The 22,729-nt window shown below is 39.9% G+C and overlaps 2 protein-coding genes across 7 annotated transcripts; both read left to right on the plus strand.

Moving 5' to 3' along the window:
- The first annotated feature begins 366 nt into the window (after positions 1-366).
- Positions 367-9,463, plus strand: dus2 (dihydrouridine synthase 2). Of its 4 annotated transcripts, none has more exons than XM_058407837.1 (16): positions 369-450; positions 1,640-1,783; positions 1,951-1,996; positions 2,113-2,204; positions 2,592-2,635; positions 2,735-2,795; positions 2,970-3,017; positions 3,494-3,559; positions 4,666-4,736; positions 4,849-4,935; positions 5,113-5,281; positions 5,424-5,545; positions 6,200-6,346; positions 7,834-7,921; positions 8,026-8,099; positions 8,208-9,458. In XM_058407837.1, the coding sequence occupies exons 1-16, from the start codon at positions 445-447 to the stop codon at positions 8,476-8,478; spliced, it is 1,536 nt and encodes a 511-aa protein (XP_058263820.1). In that variant the 5' UTR covers positions 369-444; the 3' UTR covers positions 8,479-9,458. The 4 variants fall into 4 exon arrangements, with proteins under 4 accessions (XP_058263822.1, XP_058263820.1, XP_058263821.1 ...); XM_058407838.1 differs by lacking the exon at positions 369-450 and adding an exon at positions 677-781 and having other exon boundaries at positions 1,638-1,783; XM_058407839.1 differs by lacking the exon at positions 6,200-6,346 and having other exon boundaries at positions 367-450; positions 8,208-9,463.
- Positions 9,464-10,149: 686 nt separating this feature from the next.
- On the plus strand, positions 10,150-22,459 carry nfatc3b (nuclear factor of activated T cells 3b). Of its 3 annotated transcripts, none has more exons than XM_058407836.1 (10): positions 10,150-10,577; positions 13,616-14,792; positions 15,269-15,431; positions 16,652-16,851; positions 17,078-17,250; positions 17,853-17,993; positions 18,125-18,180; positions 18,360-18,486; positions 18,639-19,460; positions 21,711-22,459. In XM_058407836.1, exons 1-9 carry the CDS (start codon positions 10,490-10,492, stop codon positions 19,454-19,456), a joined length of 2,943 nt encoding a protein of 980 aa, XP_058263819.1. In that variant the 5' UTR covers positions 10,150-10,489; the 3' UTR covers positions 19,457-19,460; positions 21,711-22,459. The 3 variants fall into 3 exon arrangements, with proteins under 3 accessions (XP_058263819.1, XP_058263817.1, XP_058263818.1); XM_058407834.1 differs by having other exon boundaries at positions 10,151-10,577; positions 18,639-19,436; XM_058407835.1 differs by having other exon boundaries at positions 10,152-10,577; positions 18,642-19,436.
- The last annotated feature ends 270 nt before the right edge of the window (positions 22,460-22,729 follow it).

A 22,729-nucleotide genomic window follows, 5' to 3' on the forward strand; every position in this document is an offset into this window, starting at 1 on the left:
TTCTGGTCCTGAGTTTCTTTGCTTCTTTTTGAGTTTGTCACTAGAACTCACACAATGGTCTTGTTTATGGATTGTGATATTGGAAATGGACAATATAATTAAAATTCTTGTTTTATTTGTGAAATATTCCATACACAAGGCTGTTTCTTAATTCTACCAAGAGGTTTATTTTATGATTCTCTAACTTCAGTAACATTGTTAAGACATCTCAACTGCTGAAGAGGATACTCGATGTATTAGATATATAATTTGATGAAAAATGTGAACTTTTCGGCTGTATTGTTTTATAGACTCTTGTTTTTATTCCCCTTATGTTTTTTCAACAAAAAAGGACGAAATCTACAAAGGTGGCCAAATGAACTGTCGCTTGTTGATGACGTAACCAGGAACTTGAATTTGAACACGCGTTACTGCTGGTGCTGTAAATACTGAAGTGTGCTGTGGATGCCGGTGAGTTTTATTAAAATTCATTCTTTCCTGTCTAATTAGACCACAGAATTCAGTACTGGCTCACAAAATGCACGCTTTTTGTTGTATCATGTCAAACTGTCCGAACGTTACATGTTAGAAGATGGTAAATACGTGTAGCTAACCGGACACATAGCCAGTTGGGTCAATGGTCAGTTTTTCAGTCCTTCTTTTCCCTGTCTGGTCACTCAACAGGAGGAAACTCTACAGGACCACAGATGATCGGGTATAATGACTGATGGTCTATCCTCAATGATTACTAGAAGGAAGACTGTTCATAGTATCAGTGATCATACTCCTGTAAAGTGCATGTGTATGTAAAGTTTATTTAAAGTATGCAGGATATATATTATAGAATTTTGCAACTGTTTTTTTTTTTTTGTTTGTTTTTTTGTTTTGTTTTTGTTTTTTGTTTTTTAAATTATACCGCTCCAGAACTTTCCTTTTTTTGGTCTGTCTGGTCCCAGCACACAGCAGCACCAGCACTACTGACCCATAAAAAGCATGTACAGTGGTACCTCGGTCCTCGACCACCCCTGTGTTCGAATTTTCGGTATTCGATTCGAATTTTTGAGTCAATTTGACCTCGGTGTACGAAAATATTTTCAGTGTATGACTTGACCGTCAGAAACGCCGTACCCATAAAAAGTATGTATTACATTACCATGTAGACTGGAGGACTTCAGCCTACACTCAGAACATTTAGTTGTCTCTGACCTACCCAACATCTTATTCATGTGAATAGCTGGATATTTGTAGGTCTGTGCTATCTCCATGTCCTCACTCTGGAGGAGATTTTATTTTGTGAAATGATGAAGTCTCTGTTTTCCTTGAATTGGTTTGGAAATGGTTAAGTTGACACCACTTGTGTGTTCCTCCTCCCTTCCTGCCCTGACACGCACCAACACAGCTGCAGCATCCAATAGATAACACACCTCGGAGTCACACCTGTTTGCTTTTGTTTCACATCCATTGTAAAATCAAAATGGTTTTCAAATGGTGATGCAACAAAAGTTCCTGTGTAGGATACAAGATCCATAAGTCCTTCATTCACTAGATCCATAAAAACCTCTTTCAGTCAATTCTTTCAGTGCTCCTGTTAATCATCAAGCGTTCAGGTCAGTGATTGCGACTGTAATGTGCTGAGCACAATGTCTTTTCATCATCAGAGATTGAGGAAGGGATCATCATGGCAACCTCACTGGGTAAACTGCGATTCAACAATAAGATGATTCTAGCACCCATGGTGCGGGTAGGAACTCTACCCATGAGGCTTTTGGCATTGGACTATGGTGCAGATATTGTCTACTGTGAGGTAAGGTTTAATTCTCTTTTATACAAATTATTAATAATCGAAAGTATTGGGGCATTTAAAACACCTTTTATATTATACTATTATAGTTTGTCATGTGTGTAAAATTGTGTAGCATGGAGTCACTTGGTTTTCTCATCCGAACTGAGAAGTTTGTATTTTCGTTAAAGGAACTGATTGATCTCAAAATGGTTCAGTGTGAGAGGGTTGTGAATGGTGAGTCCTTTGCACATTTTCTCATTCTGACATACCGGTATATTTTTAGTAGTATTCTATTTTTTATTTTATGTAGTGAAGAAAATGTTGAAACTTGTGTCCTTTTTCTTTGGCAGATGTCTTGGAGACCGTGGACTTTATAGCACCAGATGAGAGGGTTATGTTCCGCACTTGTAATAAAGAGAAAGACCGTGTTGTCTTTCAGATGGTTAGTGTTTCTTCATAATGGATTTCTGCAAAACAATATTTTATAATGCAATGTTATTCAAAAATATACATTTCTCGTGTGTTCGTCTTGTTCCCGGCCAACGCAGGGAAACATGGGGGCAGTGGTGGCTCAAGTGGTTAAGGCTCTGGGTCGTTGACCGGAAGATCAGGGGTTCAAGCCCCAGCACCGCCAAGTTGCCACTGTTGGGTCCTTGAGCAAGGCCCTTAACCCTCTCTGCTCCAGGGGCGCCGTGTCATGGCTGACCCTGCGCTCTGACCCCAACCTCCAAGGATGGGATATGCGAAGAAAGAATTTCACTGTGCTGTTATGTATATGTGACAAATAAAGGCTGTTTCTGTTTTTCTTTCTGTTTCTTTGTGTATGCAGGGAACAGCTGATCCAGAGAGAGCACTGGCAGTAGCTAAACTTGTGTGAGTTGTATTAAAGTGTTCTCAAATTATTCAGAATAATTCTCTTCTAGCCTTTTCTTTAGGAGCTACTAGATAATGTAATGTCTTATTCCTGAACAGTGAGAACGATGTAGCCGCTATTGATGTGAATATGGGATGTCCAAAGGAATACTCTACCAAGGTGTGAACTACACGACAAATCCACACGTCCTCATTCTTCAAGAGGCTTTCTCTGATTCTTATGTTCAGGTTTAACTGTCTGTACTGTTGTGTATGTGGAAAGCATTATTTGGACTGGATTGTATACGTGTAATATCTTTATGTAATAATGGCTGATTTTTGGTGTCTCATGCAGGGCGGAATGGGATCTGCGCTCCTTTCTGACCCTGACAAGATCGAGGCTGTAAGTATTCAGTAGATTTACTGTAACTCGTATAGCAAGCGGCCCCTCAAATTCTGCTGAGGTCTTTTTTTTCTTTTTCTTTTTCTTTCTGCAGAATTAAAGTTTTTGCAGTTTCTGCAGAATTAAAGCAAAATAAAGCAAACTCTGGTATTCTGTGGAGCTTGCTTTTTTTTTTTTTTTTTACATTTTCTTTACAGATTTGGGGCAAGCTACACTGGGTGACATCACAATACACATTTAGCCAAAGCCATCTTCAATCCATGTGCATGGAACATGAGTACAGCTCTCATGGACATGAATTACATGTGTGTCTTCCCTGGTGGTGGTTTAAAAAGAAGACCCCATGCTTGCGGTTTTGTCAATTCAGTAGTTTCTGCAAAAAAAGCAAGCTGTAGCAAAAGCAAGCATTTATGGGCACAACAATCACAAACAACTTTAAAATAAACTACTTTTTCCTTCTTTGTTGTTTTGTTCAGATTCTGACCAGACTTGTGAAGGGCATTTCAAAACCAGTGACCTGCAAAATTCGAATCCTTCCCAGTGTAAGTAATCGTGAGTTGCATTAATCACTTGCTTTAGAATAAGTGCATTGATACACGAATGATTTGCCTTCTTCAGATTTTATGAATACAGTCATGGGTAAAGAGACTTTGTAGACCTGTGTGAAACGTCAGAGAAGAAAATCTGATTTGTTTAAAAACCTCTTTTTCAGCATTTTTTGGGCACATGCTACACAGTTAAAGAGCAGTCTATAATCTTACAGATAAATGAAAATGACGTTCCTGCAGGGAAGGTTTTGCTGGTCCATAGAATTCATCAGTGATTCTGTATTCTATTTTCCAAAGACAAAAGCATGTGGACACCTGACCGTTACAGCCGTATCTGCTGTAGAACCTCCAGTTCCACATTTTGCTCTTCTAATTACCTCCATTCTTCTGGGAAGTCCTTTCACTAGATTGTGGAGTGTGGCTGTGGGGATTTGCTCATTCAGCCACAAGTGTGTTTGAGATATCAGAACAAGGGAGAAGGCTTGGGGCGCATTCAGAAATTTGAGTTCAACTCAAAGATGTTCAGTGGGGCTGAGATTAGACCTCTGTGCATGCCAACCGAGTTCTTCCACTCTAGCTTTTGAGGATGAGGTTCCGTTCTGAGCCTGGTTCCTCACAAGGTTTCTTCCTCATATCATCTCAGGCAGTTTTTCCTTACCACCATCGCCGCAGGCTTCTCGTTAGGGATAAAATAGTCACTTACCTTTAAACTTTGTGTAATTTCTGTTTTTTCCTCTATGTTTCTGTACTTCTGTAAAGCTGCTTTGAGACAATGTCCATTGTTAAAAGCGCTATACAAATAAATTGAATTGAAACCATGTGTTTGTGTACAGGGACATTGCCGTGATTCGATGGGTTTTGGCCCCTTAGTTCCACTGAAGGGAAATTGTAATGCTGCAGCAAACAATGACATTTTGCTCAATTGTGTGTTTTCTGGTTTTCAGCAATAGCGTGTGGAAGAACCACCTGTACGTGAGATGGTCAGGGGTCCACATACTTTTGGTCGTATAGTTTGTTTGGAAATTAAAATGAATAAGTAACTGAAATGAATAAACTTCAGATGTTACTGTTTGTACTCATCACTTTCACTGTGTTATCAGCTGGAGGAAACGCTTGGTTTGGTGAAGAGAATTGAAAAAACAGGTGTGGCAGCGATAGCAGTGCATGGCAGGTATGACATTTTTTGAGGCAGCTTGCTTTTATTTTAGATTTTATTTACATGTTATGTGTAAATTGCACGAAGGTGTGTTAACAGCTGGTCAGTCAAAGTATCTCTTCCTCAGGATGAAAGAGGAGAGACCACGGCACGCAGTCCACTGTGATTACATTCGAGCTGTAGCTGAAAACGTCTCTATTCCGGTGATCGCAAAGTCAGTACCTGCTCATATTTCTGAGTTGTGAATGACCTCAACAGTTGCTTGAGATGTGTAGTGTTGTGAAACAAAAGCTAGCATTTTATACTTCTGCGAGCAATTTTCTTCTCATCACCTTCCCAGCATACACCTAAGATAATATTATCTCTACATCTGTTTTTTAAATCTTTGTAGTGGCGGCTCTCTCGATCCCATAAAAACATTTGATGATATCGAGCAATTTCGAGAGGCAACAGGAGCGTCCTCTGTCATGTTAGCTCGGGCCGCTATGTGGAACCCTTCGATATTTCGCTGCCAGGGAATGGTGTCAGTAGATGAGGTTATGGAAGAATATGTCAAATATGTGAGTACTGAGCCTTTTAAATTGCCTAAATAAATGTTTTTGTAAACTCTTTCCTATTGTTCTGGCTTTGCACTCGTTCTTGCTTCAGCTATAGTATTGTAAAGAGCTTTTGCACAATAGTATGTGTTGGTTTTGTCTTTAGGCTGTTTGCTATGACAACAACACATTCAACACTAAATACTGCCTGTGCCAGATGTTAAGGGAGAGAGTGGAATCGCCGATGGGCAAACAACTTCATGCAGCGCAGACCAATGAAGAAATCTGGTAAAGTATTTAGTAAAAAATGCAGATGTTTTATAGAAGGAAGCTCAGCTACATTAAGGGGCCCACAGTATTTAACAAGATTCTGAAAGTTACCTGTGGCAAGAAACATTCCACAAGAGTATATATATAAAATAACTTGCAGATAAATGAAAATGACGTTCCTGCAGGGAAGGTTTCGCTGGCCCAGAGAATTCATCAATGATTCTGTATTATATATTACAAGGACAAAAGCATGTGGACACCAGACCGTATCTGCTGTAGAACCTCCAGTTCCACATTTTGTCCCTCTTTGCTCTTCTAATTACCTCCATTCTTCTGGGAGAAATATGAACATGAGACAACAGATAAGAATTTTAGCTTTAAACAGCTTAGAACATGGAACCCTTGGTGGCATATGTTGTTTACTTACTTAGGAAATCATTGATATGTTTCCTTACATTGGCTATTTATTTACCTTCTCGTGTTGTCTAGTTTTAGTTTTTATTATATTTTATTATGTTCATTTTTCCATGGAAGGTGGTGCATTTCTCAAGCACAGCCATTCTTCTGCAGTTGCACTATTTAAGCTTTGGGGGACTTTTTTCTAAAATTTTTCTTATTCAGTATGTGAACTACAATAACATAAGTGACTGTGTGTGTTGGTGACATGTACAGTGAGGTGTTTGGAATGAGTGATTTCTATAAGAAAGCCCAGGCTGAGCTGGAAGCCCGCAAAAAAGCCCTTGATGCCAACAGCAGCAGTCTTCCAGACCAGCCTGTACTGGACGGAGATGTCATCACTATGGCCATCAAGTTTGAAAGGTTGATTTCCAAAACATCTCAATAATCACAAAATGTTACTAGTTTTAATTTCAAGAAATTTTTAATTCAATTCAGTTTTATTTGTATAGTGCTTTTAACAAAGAGCATTGTCTCAAAGCAGCTTTACATGTGAAACAACATAAGAAAACAACAAACATATAAACAGACAGACAGACAGTCCTAGATGTTATCCCAAGTGAGCAAGCCTGAGGTGACTCATTTGGGTGACAGCAGAGAGTCTGATTATAAATTAATCTAAACACCGGAGAGTGTGATTACATTATGCATTTATGTGTAGTCAGTTGTGATGCCGATACAGCATGTGTAGAATATTATGTAAATTAATAAGGAGGTTGTTGTCGTCCACATAGGGTTGACAGCGTTGCTTTGAATATCCCAATCCTCACAAAGCAGAACCCGGCTGGAGATGGTCCATCTCTGGATGCCCCTGGAGCCGGCACAGTCTCTGTATGCCTCGGGATGGTAGAACAAGGGAAACAATGGAACAGCATTAGCGTAGCTGCTGTTCATAATATTAGCAGCACTAGATGATAATGTGTATTTAATCAGATGTACTGGAGCACAAGGTTATGGGATGTGTTAAATGTATGCCAGGCTAAAGAGATAAGTCTTTAGTCTACATTTAAACTGGGAGACTGTGTCTGAGCCCCGAACACTGTCAGGAAGACTATTCCAAAGTTTTGGAGCTAAATACGAAAACACTCTACCTACTTTTGTGGACTTTGATATTCTGGGAACTACCAGAAGTCCAGAGTTTTGTGATCTTAAAGAGCATGGTGGATTGTAACGTGTTAGAAGACTGGAGAGATAGGTGGGAGCTAAACCAATTAGAGCCTTGTATGTGAGTAGAGCTAATTTATAGTCAATTCTAAGTTTAACAGGTAGCCAGTGCAGGGATGATAATATTGGGGTTATATGATCATATTTTCTTGATCTGGTAAGAACTCTGGCGGCTGCGTTCTGGACTAACTGTAGCTTGTTTATTGAAGATGCAGGACAACCACCTAGTAATGCATTACAGTAGTCCAGTCTGGAGGTCAGGAATGCATGAACTAACTTTTCTGCATCAGATACAGATAAAATGTTCCTAAGCTTGGCAATATTTCTAAGATGGAAGAAGGCTGTTTTTGTGATATTGGAAATATGATTTTTAAAGGACAAGTTTGCTGTCTAATATTACGCCCAGGTCTTTCACTGTCCAGCTAGTAGTAATAGTATATCCTTCTAAATGCAAGCTGAATTGTGAGAGCTTCTGTGTACTGGTTTTTGGACCAATAAGTAATATCTCTGTCTTATAAGAATTTAGTAATAGAAAATTATTGGTCATCCATTTTACTGTAAAATATTTCAAAAGTATGAATCAGTATATCTGCTTGGTTGTTAAGCAAAGACGGTTTCCCAATATTTGTATATGTAAATCATTATGGAAAGAGCATACATTGCAACAAAATGTATTTGTGCTCCAGGAGAGAGTATCCCCCTCAGATCACCCCAAAGATGTACTTGTTGGAATGGAGCAGGAAGGAGAAGCTGGAGCAGCCTGTGTATAAAACGGTGAGACTCAAACCCCAGCATTTTAAATCTTCATTTAACCTCAGCAAGTAAAACCCCGAACAACAGCTGCACACTGGAATTGCAAATCCAAACTACTTTTTCAGGAACAACGTGCCCAAGACAGATGTTTTCAGTCTACAGTAATAGTGGCAAATAAGAAATATAGGTCCACGCTATGGTTAGTGCTTTATCCTTCTTTTTCTTCTTCTTCTTATTATTACTAGTAGTAGTAGTCATAGTATCTTTAATTATGAGAGTTTCAAAATGTCATTTTTTTTCTTTTCAGGGAGAAGTCTAAGAAATTTGCTGAACAAGCTGCTGCTATTGTGTGTTTGCGAACACTCGGTGTACCAGAGGGACGTATCGGAGAGGGCTACTCAGGACTGGTAAACAAGCGAAAAAGGGAAGAGAAAAAAAGCGCCATTTCAGAGGACGACAGCATGACAGACTTAGCACACAGGAAGAGACGGCTCACTGAGCCATCGCAAAAAGAGGAACAAGGATCAAATGACAATCTGGTGGTAGTGAATGGCTCCTGTGGTCAGACTGTGTCCTGACCATGACTACATGACTACTGCTGACATTATGGACTCTCCATATGGAGTGTGTCTGCTGCTGTGTGGCTGCATTCCATCTGCAGTGGTGCACCACAACTTATCTGAATCGCGTACAGAGACTTGTCAGGGATGCATGTTATCCCCGATACTATATCACTCTTATTTTATCAGATACTTGCTTTAAGTGCTATTTCTCGCTATGTGTATGTGCAGCACATGCTCATATTTTAATATACACCTACTCAACCTACACAATCTGAGCAGCCTTGACACCCAGTAACCATTTTATTGTGAAATCCACAAAGCACAGAATATCTGGTCAGCCATGGCACTGTGGTGGCCCCTATACACTGATGACCGACAAATTATACATAGAAAGAAATGATTTGTAGTGAGCAACGGGACCTTTACGGGAGGTGTACCTAATAATAAAGAGCCAATTGAGTCATTTAAGTTGAATACAGGTGCCATTTAGGTAATATTATGGCTGCTCACTGTTTCTCAATCCAGGTCCTGGAGTAGCACAGCCCTCTGGATTCTGGTGTTTTCCTTGCTCCCAACTCTCCTTATTCAACTGATTTATCCAGTACTGGATTTGAATTAGTGTGAATTGGATGAGTTACATGAGAGAAGCACCAAAATGTGCAAAGTATTAGTACTTCAGGACCATGGCTTAGAAACACTGTTCTCCTCCATATGGATCATTGGATGTTCAGTACACCAGTATTTCTAACTCCAGTCCTGCAAAACCCATTGTCATATAGTGTTCACTGTATGCAGCTCCCAGTATACTTCATCCATTCCTGATGTAAGTGTAGAATCCCTGCCACAGACCACAAGGAGGCTTTTATCTGTTGACCACACATCTAGTATGTGGTATAAACCAAAATATTTTTAAATTATGCATTTAGTCAAGTATTACACTTTTTTCCCCCTTCTAAATAGTAAAGATGACCTGAGGTCTTAATGGACTGCTTGGTGTTTGGCCATGTATTATTTAATCTCACTTTTATTAAAACATGTTACGTGTGTAATGTGATAAATGTGAGGTTTTCTTCAGTTGTATTGCACATCCCACAGAAAGCCTGTGACGAAGATTCACATTCTGCAGTATTGTACTGTATTGTTTTTATTTTTCAGTACGGTGTAGTGTAGGGTGTAATGTACTTCACAGTATATCAGAATGTTTTTCACTGGTGTATCAGGGTTTTAAAGAGAAATCTTGACCAGCCAAATAATATGTGGTCAGCACTGGTCCTTTGAAGGATGTGGCATAAGAGGACTGACCAACAGTACTGGAGATCCATTCTTCTACAGTTTCAGGTTTCCCAGCTCCAAACTCATGTAAACCATCTTGGGGAAGGTTTCATAATTGACTCATCAGTTGTGTCAAGTGTTTGGAAAAGGTAAGTTTTGTCTATTGGACAATGCACCTCCAAGACTGGAGTATAAAAACTTAACCTAACCCTAGGCAGACTAGCAGGAGGTAGACATCATTTGGTGATACTCAATTGTTTGACTTCCCCCTTATATGTGATAGTTATGGTCTTACTACTGTGTGTGTGTGTGTTAGTGTTATTTAGCAGACTGTAGTGTGCGGTTATGGACGCAGCGCGTGCGGCTGTTTGTTTCCTTTCCGAGTTTGTTGTGTCAAACGTGCTGACGTCACGTGCGGCGGAGCGCCCTCGCGAGTGTGTACTACAGAAGTTTGGCGAATGTCAAGCGAATATTTGGACGCTTTCAGAAGACAACGTGAGATCCTCGCATTGTACGAGCTATCTCGACTTTTAATATTTACCTACAAACAAGTTGTTGAGCAAATGGTCGCGAATTTGCTCCTAACGGGCGCTTTGAGAGATTGTTCCGGGTTTGCGAGCTGGCACCGCGTAACCCAAAGTAGACTTTAGAAAGTTGGCATCGGCCTGCTATAGCGAGCCTGTGTTATGCAGATTTAATCTATTTGATTAGATAGCATTTCGAAAAAACTCAAGCGATCTCGAGGGCAGATGCAATGACTGCCGCGAAGTACGGAGGCGAGGAGTTGGACTTCAGACTGACTTTTGGAGAGGACAGTCAAGCGACGGCCTCAGGCCACACAGGTTAGTGCATTAGTCCTACAACTTATCCCTATATGACTCACTACTACTAATGCATTCATGAGATTTCTAAACAAGAAAAACAGCCCAAAGTGAACGTGCAGCAGTCTCATGTCTTCACCTCCAGCTGTGCAACACTTACAGAGGAAGACCTGCTTTAGGGTTTCACTTTTAATCATGAAAATGCTTGTGTGTGTAACGAGTCGGTTCAGTGGCTACAGAAGGGCACCAAGTTCCCCCTTTTTACAAAAAAGAAAAAAAAAACAGACTTCCGTTAATTTATTTATGTACAACGTGTAGTTTTTGTTACCACAAGCTAGGTGTGCTACTGTAGATATCCTCTAATAATGTTCACAGCGGATATTCCGAGCTGCTGAAGGCAGAATGCTTATCAATGTTTACACAATACACTTACAGGTTTTACGATCAGGATTTGATAATAATAATAATAATAATAATAATAATAATAATAATAATAGTAGTAATAATAATGGTACAGGCTTGGGTTTTAGACTCCGTAGTATTTTCTAACAATCTGCATCACATTTAAAATGTTTCGTTTCTTTATGGGTGCTACATGAGTTTATTAAAATGTAGATCTGAAACAGGTTTTTATATCTAAACTGCACTTTTCATTTGCTCTATTAAACTTGGACTTAGATTAAACTTGACTATATATACTGTCGAAACTGACAAACCTCTTCAGTCTGAGTCAGTTTGGGTTAAATAATTAAATAATATCTGTATCAGTAATAGTCCCTGTTGTGATCAGCTATTACTGTGTGATAAATAAATAAATGCTCACAGTCTGGCTGTGAAACCACAGGTTAGCTTTTTGACAATCAGGGATTTCACTTGTATCAGAAAACTGCTGATAATAGTAGTAGTAACAAAATAATAATAATAATAATAATAATAATAAGCTCGGGTTACTGTCTCTGTGGATTTTCACATGATCTCTGAGTGTACGTTTGGGTTTCCTCCAGGTTCTCCAGTTTCCCAAGCGATTTGGTTACTCCAAATTGGCCCTAGGTGTGAATGAGTGTGAATGAGCATGATGACCTGTGATGGACTATTATCTCACAGGATGAGTTGCTTCTGTCAAGGAGAAACTGAAGATGAATGAATGATTCAGTAAGGTTGAGATTCCTATCATGCTGTAAAAAAAAATTACTTTCCTAGGAAATGGGAAAAAGGCTTTCTTTGTGTGTGTGTGTGTATATGTATGCACAGTAAAACCACCTGCTAATATTGTGTAGTTCCTCCATATGCCAAAAAAATAAGCTCTGACCTCCATGGACTCCACAAGACCTCTGATGGTGTGCTGAGGTATCTGCCACCAAGACATTAGCAGCAGATGCTTCAAGTCCTGTAAGTTGTGACTTCATGGATTGACTTGTTTGTCCTGGACAGATCCTTGATCGAAATGAAATCTGGGGAATTTGAAGTCAACACCTTGAACACGTTGTCATGTTCCTCAATACATTCCTGAACCATCTGCAGTGGGACAGAGCACCTTATCTTGCTGAAAGAGGTCACTGCCATTAGGGAATACCTCAAGTCAAGTCAAAGAAGGTTTATTGTCAACCATATATAGCTGATGCAGTACACAGTAAAATGAAACAACTTTCCTCCTAGACCAAAGGTGCTACACAGAACAAAGACAAAGTACAGGTGACACAGACAAACATAGAGCTAAACATAGAGATAAAGCTAAACTATACTTAAGGTGCATTCTTTAGTAAAAACTAGACATACAACAGAAGTGCACAGGATGACAAGGCAAAACAGTGCAGACAAACAACAATGTAAACAGCATCAATATAAAGTGTAAAGTGACATATGCGTGCAAACAGGACAATTTGTGTGTGTGTGTCTGTGTCCAGCACAGTATAGTTCTCTGTTGAGGGCAGTTCTCAGTTTTGTGTGTGTGTCTGTGTCCAGCATGTGTCTCTGCCATGATGGAGTGTACAACAATGTACATTCACATGAATGCCAGGACCCACGGTTTCTCAGCAGAACATTGCCTTCAGCATCACATTGTTTCTGCCAGTGTTTTCACTGGCACCCGGCTGTCCACATGATGAGCAAAAGTGATTCATCAGACCACGTCACCTTCTTCCATTGCTCTGTGGTCCAGTTCAGATGTTCACATGCCCATTGTAGGAAGTGGACAGGGGTCAGCATGGGCACACTGACCTGTGTGCAGCTTTAGAGCTCCATACACAACAAACTGCTATGTACTGTGCATTCTGACATCTTTCTATCATAGCCAGCATTAACCTTTTCATCAATTTGTGCTACAGTGGGATTAGACCAGACGGGATCGCTTTTGCACCTTCTCTTCCCACGTGCATCAGTGAGGCCTATAACCCTGAACAAGAAAAAACAAGAAAAAGTATGTCTGTACATAGTACAGACCTGTCAAATGTGAGGTATCAAAGGCAAATACAAGTTTACACGTTTATTTACACTTTTCTGCAAAGTGAGAATATTTTTTACAGCCCTTTTCTTTATAGTATGACCACTTTCAGTCCAGCAATGTTCAGCCCATGCTGGTGGGTTAAACAAGGTGTCTGAGCAAAGAAACCATCAGACATTGTTGTTCTTGAGTAAACTTATGCACTCCTACTCTACAACTGATTAGTCTTTTGATCACTTTGTTCTGACTTCTCCTCTACCATGCTGTGTTTGATGTGTGTTTGGTGTGTGTGTGTGTGTGTGAATGGTGTTATTTATAGTAAACTGCTGTTGCACTGTTGACAGCACTTAGTTTGCTCACTTGTGTATTGGTTTAATAAGCAATTCTCATGATGGATGACTCTTATTTAAGTAGCCATTAAATAGAAGGATACCTGGTTTTTGTACTTATGGACATAAAATTAATTGCCATAATAGTTGTTAAATTTACTTCTTATATTTTTGCATGACATAATCACAAAGCATGATATTTTACTACAACTCATTAATTAGAAGTCATAAATAGCCTATAAGCAATGCCCTAATGCACAATTAACACCCATTGTCTCTTGTTGCTGTAGATGCAGATAATGGCCCGTCCTGCTACCTCTTCACTGCACTTCAGCAGCCTGTTTTCCAGCAGCATCCAGAGCTGCAGTGTGTCACCCAATCACCACACTCCCAAGGCCCTCTTACCAGCAGCTATGTTGCTCCTAGCTCTGGATCCAATCCTGTGGATTCTCCAAGCCGTGTGTTTGATTGCCCCAGCATACAGATTACCTCCATCCCAACGACCTGCCAACAAGATTTGGGTGCCCAGCAACATGGCTTCCATTTGGAACAAGAAGGAGCCTCTGGTCCTCTAACATCTAGGGACCAGCTGTATTTACCTCTAGATGTGTCCTATAGAGACACCTCAGCACTGTGCCCAAGTCCCTGCAGTAGCTTGTCATCCCGCAGCTGGCTCTCAGACGCCTCCTCGTGTGAGTCTTTCTCCCATATTTATGATGATGTGGAGGCTGAGCTGACTGAAGCAGCAGCAGGCTTCAGGTTTACATCGCCACTGGTGTCACCACAAGGCTCTCCTTTGCCCTCTCCTCTCGCCTCACCCCAAGCATCTCCACAGGTGTCTCCTATGGTGTCGCCCTTTGGCTCTCCAGGCTGTGCCTACACTGAGGACCCCTGGTCTCGTTATCATCAACATCAACGTCCCTACTCTCATTCACTGTCACCCCATCATTCACCTTATCAGTCACCTCGCACTAGTGTTAACGAGGACACATGGCTCAATGCCCGGCAGCAGTCATCATCCTCCTCTAAACCATCTTCTCGTCCAACTTCACCATATGGGAAGCGCCCGTATTCCAGCGCAGACGGTATTCCAGGGTCGTCTTCACCTCACCTCTCTCCCACTCCAAGCCCATCTCACTCTCCAAGAGGCAGTGTGACTGATGAAACTTGGTTGGGAAGTCCTGTCATGATGGCTGGCTCCTTCCAGGCGTGTGCACCTGACATGGACATCCCCTCTAAAACCAGACGGACTTTTCAGGGAAACAACAGTCAGGATTGTATGGCCCTGCTGCCTGGACATGGGGATTCAGGGCTTGAGGAGAATAACCTTGTGTCCCCTTTGCTGGATTCAAATATAGAAGTGTCACTGCCAACCCTGAAGAAGGAAGACATAGTGGAAAACTACTTGTCAGTCCCTACAACCTTTACTTGGGGAAAACCTAAGCAAACACACACTCCTTTGTTCAGGTATAGGGCTGTTTTAATGTTATGTTCACTGCTTTTTTTTTTGTTTGACTCTAAATATATATAAAAAAAAAGACTTGTGTGTTATATAATAAGCTGCTTGAATGTTAATTAGTCACGGGGATGTGGTAGCTCAGTGGCTAAGGCATTAAACTAGTGGTTGGAAGGTTGTGAATTCGAATCCCAGGTCCACCAAGCTCCAATACTGGGCTCCTGAGCAAGGCTCAGTTGTATTGAATGAGATAAAAAATGTAAGTCGCTCTGGATAAGGGCGTCTGCCAAATGGCAGAAATGTAAATTCTACTGATCTGTTATGTACAGAATAGATAGATAGATTGATAGATAGATTGATAGATAGATAGAATAGATAGATAGAATAGTGTGGTGAAGTAGTAAAGTTCAACTCTTCCTCTTAAACTTTCACCACATCATCTGAATGCCTTTTTGTAGCTCAGCCTACTTCTGTGTATATTTCTCAGATCCACATCTTTACCTTCACTGGACTGTTCACTGCCCAGCCAGTATGGGCAGTGTGAACTAAAGTTGGAGATCCAACCCAAACCCCATCACAGAGCCCACTATGAGACTGAGGGCAGTCGAGGAGCCATTAAATCAGTATGTGGAAGACACCCTACTGTGAAGGTATGACTACTTTTAATCCTGAAAAGATTTGCTTAGAACTCTGTTGACAAACTAATTTGGACATGAACCAGTAATGGCCCATATCTCCTTCTAACAGCATAAGATGGCTACTTCCTCTATTGGATAACATACTAAGGGTATAATTCATATTTCAGAGCTTATCTTTATTAGCCACGATCAAACAATGTGCCAGACACTGTAGGCAAACACATGTAAATTGATGTAAATATCACATGGCATACATAGGTCACTGATTCAGCACTGCTGCTGCTATTGCCACTGGTCTGAACAGATGCTCTGAATTTGGTTAAATGGCATGTAAACTCTCTCAAAACATATTTCATGCTACTTTTGTGTTCTGTGTTTCAGCTTACTGTAATTTGAGAAGACCATTGCTCATCAACTTTACTGGACAATATAAATGGCAATAATATAGTGAGGTTTATTAGAGTAGAGCGTATTTGTTCTGTGTACTGCACTAAATGCTTTGTGACAGATTATAGCCCACATTATTTTATTCATTTTGAATGTTTAATCTTATTTGGAGCCTTATCTGACATTATCTGGTGTTTATCTTTTGTTAAATCTCTGCCTAACTGCACTGCACAAATCATGATAGCAGCTGCCTTGCCACAGTGTAAACAATTTTTTACTTTAATGTCAGTTGTATTATATTAAATTAGATATCCAAGTTCTTAAATCTTTGCTTTTTTGGAGCTCTGTAGTGTTTATGTTCATACTATCTAGTAAGTCACTGAATTACACTTCCTCCATCTGCCACAGCTTAAATCAGCTATTTTTACTTTGTTCCCAAGAACAGTTAATGTTGTATTTGTTGATAAGTTTGTTTACATTGGTTACCTAAGATCCAACGGTGAGACGTTACCAGCAGAGGAACAGATGATGACTTAGCTTCGCGTTTAACATTCATTTGTAATCTTAATCTTAATTTTTATTTAGTGGTGCTGTGATTGTTCAGATGGCTGAGGAATACATTGCATCTGCATAGAGAGTCATTAAATGACAAGAAGCCAATTTGTCTTAGTCATTTTTTAGTTATTTGTTTGTCATAACAGGTCAGCAAAATGTTTTCAGCCCGACTTTAGCAGGAATGGCGCTGCATGGTCATAATTATAAAATTTTAATTGTGTTTTCAGTTCAGCCGCAGTAGTTGGGAATTTGTATTTTTAATCATGTTTTCTTTTCTGAATTGTTGACAGCTCCTTGGTTACAATGAGAAACCGGTCAGCCTCCAGATGTTCATTGGGACAGCTGACGATCGCCATGTGAGACCGCATGCATTTTATCAGGTGCACAGGATAACAGGAAAAACTGTGGCCACTCCAAGCCAGGAAATGCTGATTGGCAGCACCAAAATCTTAGAGATTCCTCTTCTTCCTGAAAACAACATGTCTGCCAGGTGCCTGTCATAAACACTGATAAGTTACATTTACCCTGCTTTGGAAAGTTCCAAACTGTTTCATGCACTATTATGTGCTTTATAGGGCTAGTTCTCTCATGCCTTTTTTTTCTAAATAAATAGTCTGGGATTAAAAAATGGTTCCTACGTGTTAATAAGTTATAATAACTGAATAATCTATGGTGATTATGCTTATCATGGGATGTATTTGATGTTCCCCTTGCAGTATTGACTGTGCTGGGATTCTGAAGCTCAGAAATTCTGACATTGAGTTGCGGAAGGGAGAAACTGACATCGGGCGCAAGAACACGCGTGTGCGAGCTGTGTTCCGTGTGCACATTCCCCAGGCTAACGGAAAAGTACTCTCGCTACAAGTGGCCTCCATCCCTATAGAGTGCTGTGAGTATATACTATTAATCATAGCAAAGCCTGGAGATGATATGATGTCAGTGCTGATGAATTGTTCAGAAGGTGTTGATTCCTTTTCTATAACAGCAGCTCTGTCGGCAGTGCCAGCTACAATTCAAATCACAGCATTATATTAATGCACAGCTTATGTGTTATTATTTTTATAATAACAACTCAATCACAGCAACTTAGATGCTATACACTACATATAATATGTCTTATAATAATGTTATTTAACAAATAAATATGCATGATGGTGGTGATATTTTCCGTAAGGAACCACTTTTTTTATATTTATGGAAGGAGACTCGGGTATCAACACTTTGCGAACTGGTTTCTCGATAACATGACAAGCTACTTTTTTTTCTTTCAAGAGAGAAAGACAACAGGAAGGTTGGTTGGGAATGATAGAAGATAAATGATAGCAGGACATTGGTTTTGTGGATTTTCCACAACATTAAATGTACCTATAAAATGACCAAATAAAACATTTCATGTTTCCTTGTTCATTACATAATAGAACTTACTTACTGAGGAACGTACTCTATAAAAGCAAAAAAAAAAATCCCATGTTCCTCTGGTTTATTTTTCAGCCCAGCGCTCAGCCCAGGAGCTTCCTCAGATAGAGACGTTCAGCCCAAACTGTGACTCTGTTATGGGAGGCCAGGAGCTGCTTATCACTGGCCCAAATATCACCCCAGATTCAAAGGTCATTTTCCTGGAAAAAGGCCATGGTAAGAGGTGTCCAGAGAGCTACCTATAAATGATTTACGAAAAGATGCAGTGTTCTTACAACTAGTTCCTTTCCCATCTTCTTCAAGGACTTTCTTTTATTAAAGACCTGATGTTTTACTGTGCATTCCAGATGGTAGAACTCAGTGGGAAGTGGATGCAAAAACAGTTCATGAAAAGAGTATAGATGTACGTTTCTTCAAAGTTTGTTGCTTTACTGTCTTTTCAAGTTGAATATATTTTTCAATATTTTTTTATCTAAATTTTTATTTATCTAGGTGCAAAAGTTTATTCAGTTTATTATGAGATACATGCATGTACAGGTTAAATAAAGAAGGTCTTTTAAACATAATTATGTGCCTATGTAGACTACCATTGTGGTGAAGATCCCTCCATATCATAAGAGGATCTTGGGGTCGTCCGTGCAGGTACAGTTTTACATCAGTAATGGGAAACGAAAGAGGAGCCTTGTACAACGCTTTACTTATGTCCCAGGTAAAAGCACAATAAACATATGTATGTAAGACTGTGATAAAAGTTTTTCTGTATTGTAGAAATACAAAGAATACTAATAATGTTAATGTTGACTAGATGGGGGGGGGGTGGCTCACATTATCTCACTTTTAATGAGGCTTTGTCTTTTTAAGCAGTGCAAGTAAAGCAGGAATATGAAAGTGTTGAAGATACCACAACTTCGGACCATGCAGAGCAGTTCAGCCCTCTGGATCAGTGGCTCTACTCTGCAGGCCCAGTTTGTGTTCCATCCTCCACTCAGTGTGGCTACTCTCCTATGGGTTCCCCATTTCTCAGTCAACATCATCCTCCAGATGATGCATCTGGACTTCACCCAATATTACACCCAGTATCACTGCATTTTGCCAAGCCCTCCTCATATCAGGAACCTCAACAAAACCAATCTTACAATGGACAGCTCAGTCTTCCCTCTGGTGCCGCTTCAGTGCAAGGAGGCAGGCCATCAGCTGTTTTGTCTGAGAATGTGAGCTCTGTTCTAGGAATTGGGTATCAAAACACTCCTGGAGGTGTTCATGGCTTGAACCAAGTCTCTGGTCACAGGCATAATGAGGGCCATCTCAGCCCTACCTCATGTACAACCCAGTGTGATCCAAACAGCCTCAATCACTATCAATCTGCTCAAGATTCTGGAGAGCTGGTGGTGTTTTCAAAGTCCTCGTCCTCGCTGGAGGTTCTTGCCTCCACCACAGTGCCTTCTACCTCACACTTGAACAGAGAGGCTCTTGTGAACCCAAAGTCTAATGCAGCCCTTTCCCCAGCTGGTACAAGTGGAACCTTAAGATCTTTGGGAGCTGGAGCTTCATTAAACCACTCCATGGATGGACAGAGGCTTAACATTAAACAGGAACCGGAAAAGGAGAAGGAGCTCAGCTTCCAGTCTACTGGGCTGCAGGACATCACTCTTGATGATGGTATGAATCTGGTATTCTAGTAAGGTGCAGGTTATTTGTAATATTTTCATTTACATACATTTTACATGACTTCTCTTCATTTGGTACCCAGTCTTATTCAGAGCAACTTACAGTGGTGAAGTCTCTATCAGAAACATACCCTCATGCTAGTAATAATAGGCCAGGGAGATAGAATACTAATAAGCTAAAAAGAAACAAACAAAAAAACCCTGCTTGGGAGGAGAGAAGCTGCAGTGGACTACAGGTTGTAAATTCCCAATTCTGACTTGGAAAATCAAGGTACTCCTACTCAGGAACTCAGGACAGTGTCCTCCACCCCGATTTCAGCTAACAAAGCAGCACTTTTTAAATTCGTGAGTTGTGCTATAAACAAAACGTATTTGCTATAGATTAATCAACATGCATATTAGCTCGTTAAATTTCGACTATATAGTTTCATGTTTTTAGATACCATACACCTGGGAACATGGAGGCATCTATCTCGAGTACATATAGTTCTAAAGCTACATGATTCTGAGTTCATAATGCAACAAAAATTCAAAAGTCAAGTGATTTTGATATAAATTGGACTTCCTTGTACCATCAGTGGAGGGCAGGTCGAGTCAATCCATGTAAGAAGTTTGAAGTGTGGTGCAGAGTGGTGTTTGATAAATGCCTTCTGGTAGGTGGGGACTGGTTTGTTTTTGGCTTTTTGCAAGCATCAGTGTTTTTAAATCTGATGCATACAGTTACAGGAAGATGGTGGAGGAAATGACTGGGGTGCTGTGAGAAAACCTGGCCCTCAGTCTAGTTTCAAGAGATCTGTGTGGCAGATTATTACAGCAACAACTGCTGGACTGGGACATGTGTTCATACAAATTCATATCCACCCATTATTCTAAAAGATAGGCCATATGTTTGTTTGTTTACACCCAAGCAAAGACAGCTGCCACCCCCAGTGTGTGGAAACCTGTTTGGTTTGCACCTAATTATAGTCTCCAGCCCTGCAGCATGGTGGGTAAGATATAGGCCTTTAAACAGTATTGCATCGAGTCACTGTGAGCTAAATATACCAGAGGACTTAATCTTCTATAGTTACTGATGTACAACAGCTAGGGCACTGTAGAGATAAACATGGGTCATTCCAGAGAATCCTGCTTATTCCTCTTTAAATAATGAGTGCCGTATAGCAAAATAATGTTCTTGCCTATTGTCTTTGCTCATCTTCTTTTCACCTGTGACCTCGATAACACTTTGGCTGGCCGTTTGGTGGTTTATGGCTTGGAGGAATCACAAACAGACAATCTGTTTTCTGTAGTTTCATTAATACAGACAGTTCTGTAAGATGCATCCTCCTTGTTCCTTTAGAGCCGTGTGCAAACAGAAATGTTCACCCACCCACTCCACCTGGCTTTCTGCCACTATGCCTCAGCCTCATTTTACTGTGCTGGGGAGGACAGGTGCAGTGGACTGTTTGTGCCCCCCGATGACTGAGTGCTGTTGTTCCTTATTGTAACCCATTTCATTACGAGCAGGCGCCTGTATAACCATGAGTGTGTATTGTCTTTTATCATCTCTCACTCTCTTTTACTGAAAACAATGAACTTTTTTTGTATGTGTTTTACAACAAGTAGTAAATAGACTCGTGTATTTTTGAGTTTATAAACATTGCAGACTAGGAACCCAATTCTGGCTGTAGTGAAGTTACAGACATGCAGTATGCATGGCAAAGTAAGATATCATAGTGATATATTTAACTCTTGTGTCTTTACACCTCATATCCAAGTTGCAGCTGTAATTTGATGCACCCAAACTTGTGCTTGCTCTCAATTACAGGATGGCATATAGAAATGACCACTGTGTGAGTGAGACTGCATAAACAACGATGGCTCTAATACTGTATGGCAATATAAACAAAAAACTAAATGGGTTTATTTGTGGTAGAATGTGGAAGATTCTGTCTTTTAGCGTCCCCAGTCTGGTTTAGTCTGTACTGTACACTGCTTTGTACTCTGGAGTATTCTGAAATAAACAATGTAGAAGGCTGAAGTTGCTGATAGGTTGCTTTAAGTCGTACAATAACTTAAAGGATATGATTTAATAAGATTCAGCTTTTTAAAGTTTTTTTAAGCAAAAGATCCACTGAAAGTACTCGTCACTGCTAGTGCATTTTTATCTCGTTTAAAACCAATTTGCCAAAAAACAACCAAAAAGAAAAAAAAAATATTCACCATAATCTCTTGCAGATTTAATAATTCTATTGTTATTTACATCTGTCTGTTTCTGTCTTTTCAGTGAGTGAGATCATAGTGAGAGATTTGTTCCAGAGCCCGGAATCGGCACCAGATGGACGCTCCTAACTGAACGTAGCCACACTGAGAAATCACAATTGTTATTGAACAGGAACGCAGCACTGTAGCTGCAGGATTGAGAGTATGTACTTTAGTGACTGCCACTAAAAGAATGAATAAATGAATGTGTTATGAATATTGCTGTATATTATGCTGATTTAATCCTATGCTAGGTGATAGCCTATTTTGGCAAATGTGAATGTTCTGCCTGAGACTTTTTTTTTACATTAAGGACTCATTTGCTTGCATCTCTGTCTTTTGCTAAGGTGCCTTAAGTGTAAAATCTTCAAATCTTTGTAAATGTTGACTGTGAAGCATATTTAAAAACTATGCAAGATGGTTTTATAAACAGAATATTTTAGAATAGCTGCATGGGATCATTTGGACTGTTACACCGCCGGCTGATTGTGCTAGTTTATCATATTTCAGATTTTTTTATGTGTAATTTGGCATGATTCTTTGTGACTTTGTTGTGACTTTGTTGCAGAAATGACATTAATTTGTAATGCTTTCACGTAGTGAACCCGTTCATTGATACACGTATTAGTCTGTGTGTTCAGTGATTGTTTCCCAAAACCCAGGTTTTTATTTATAAATTTGTATGAAACATTGTTACATGACATGTTTTATTGAAAATAAAATTAGTTTTGTGCAAAGATTTGAAATAAAGCAATTTGTCCCTATATACTTTGAACATAATACCTGGTTTTGTCTTTATTTATCATGAAAGTCTTTGTCTTTGTGCATACACAACCCTTCAGCCTGGACCTCACAGGGTTCTGTACATCTGAACATTTTAGTAGATTAAAGATCCAAAGTGATTTGTTTTTTAAAACGTATTATTTATATTAAGAGTTACATTAGGTAAAATTTGTCCTGATCTTGTTAGGATTAGGTCCCTAATGCTTAAATACCCTCCCCCCAAGTACACAAAGTTCTGCCCCAGAACCTAGAGTGTTTAAA

Source organism: Hemibagrus wyckioides, linkage group LG14 (assembly GCF_019097595.1).
Source record: "Hemibagrus wyckioides isolate EC202008001 linkage group LG14, SWU_Hwy_1.0, whole genome shotgun sequence".
NCBI lineage: Eukaryota > Metazoa > Chordata > Actinopteri > Siluriformes > Bagridae > Hemibagrus > Hemibagrus wyckioides.

Excerpts from the sequence above, each read along its gene's own strand:
- dus2 (XM_058407837.1), top strand. Across the intron at positions 2,636-2,734 it reads CTGGCAGTAGCTAAACTTGT|TGAGAACGATGTAGCCGCTA; the intron begins GTGAGTTGTATT and ends ATTCCTGAACAG. Across the intron at positions 2,796-2,969 it reads CAAAGGAATACTCTACCAAG|GGCGGAATGGGATCTGCGCT; the intron begins GTGTGAACTACA and ends TGTCTCATGCAG.
- nfatc3b (XM_058407834.1), top strand. The coding sequence starts at position 10,490 with ATGACTGCCGCGAAGTACGGAGGCGAGGAGTTGGACTTCAGACTGACT. Across the intron at positions 14,793-15,268 it reads ACACACACTCCTTTGTTCAG|ATCCACATCTTTACCTTCAC; the intron begins GTATAGGGCTGT and ends TATATTTCTCAG. Across the intron at positions 17,994-18,124 it reads TTTCCTGGAAAAAGGCCATG|ATGGTAGAACTCAGTGGGAA; the intron begins GTAAGAGGTGTC and ends TGTGCATTCCAG.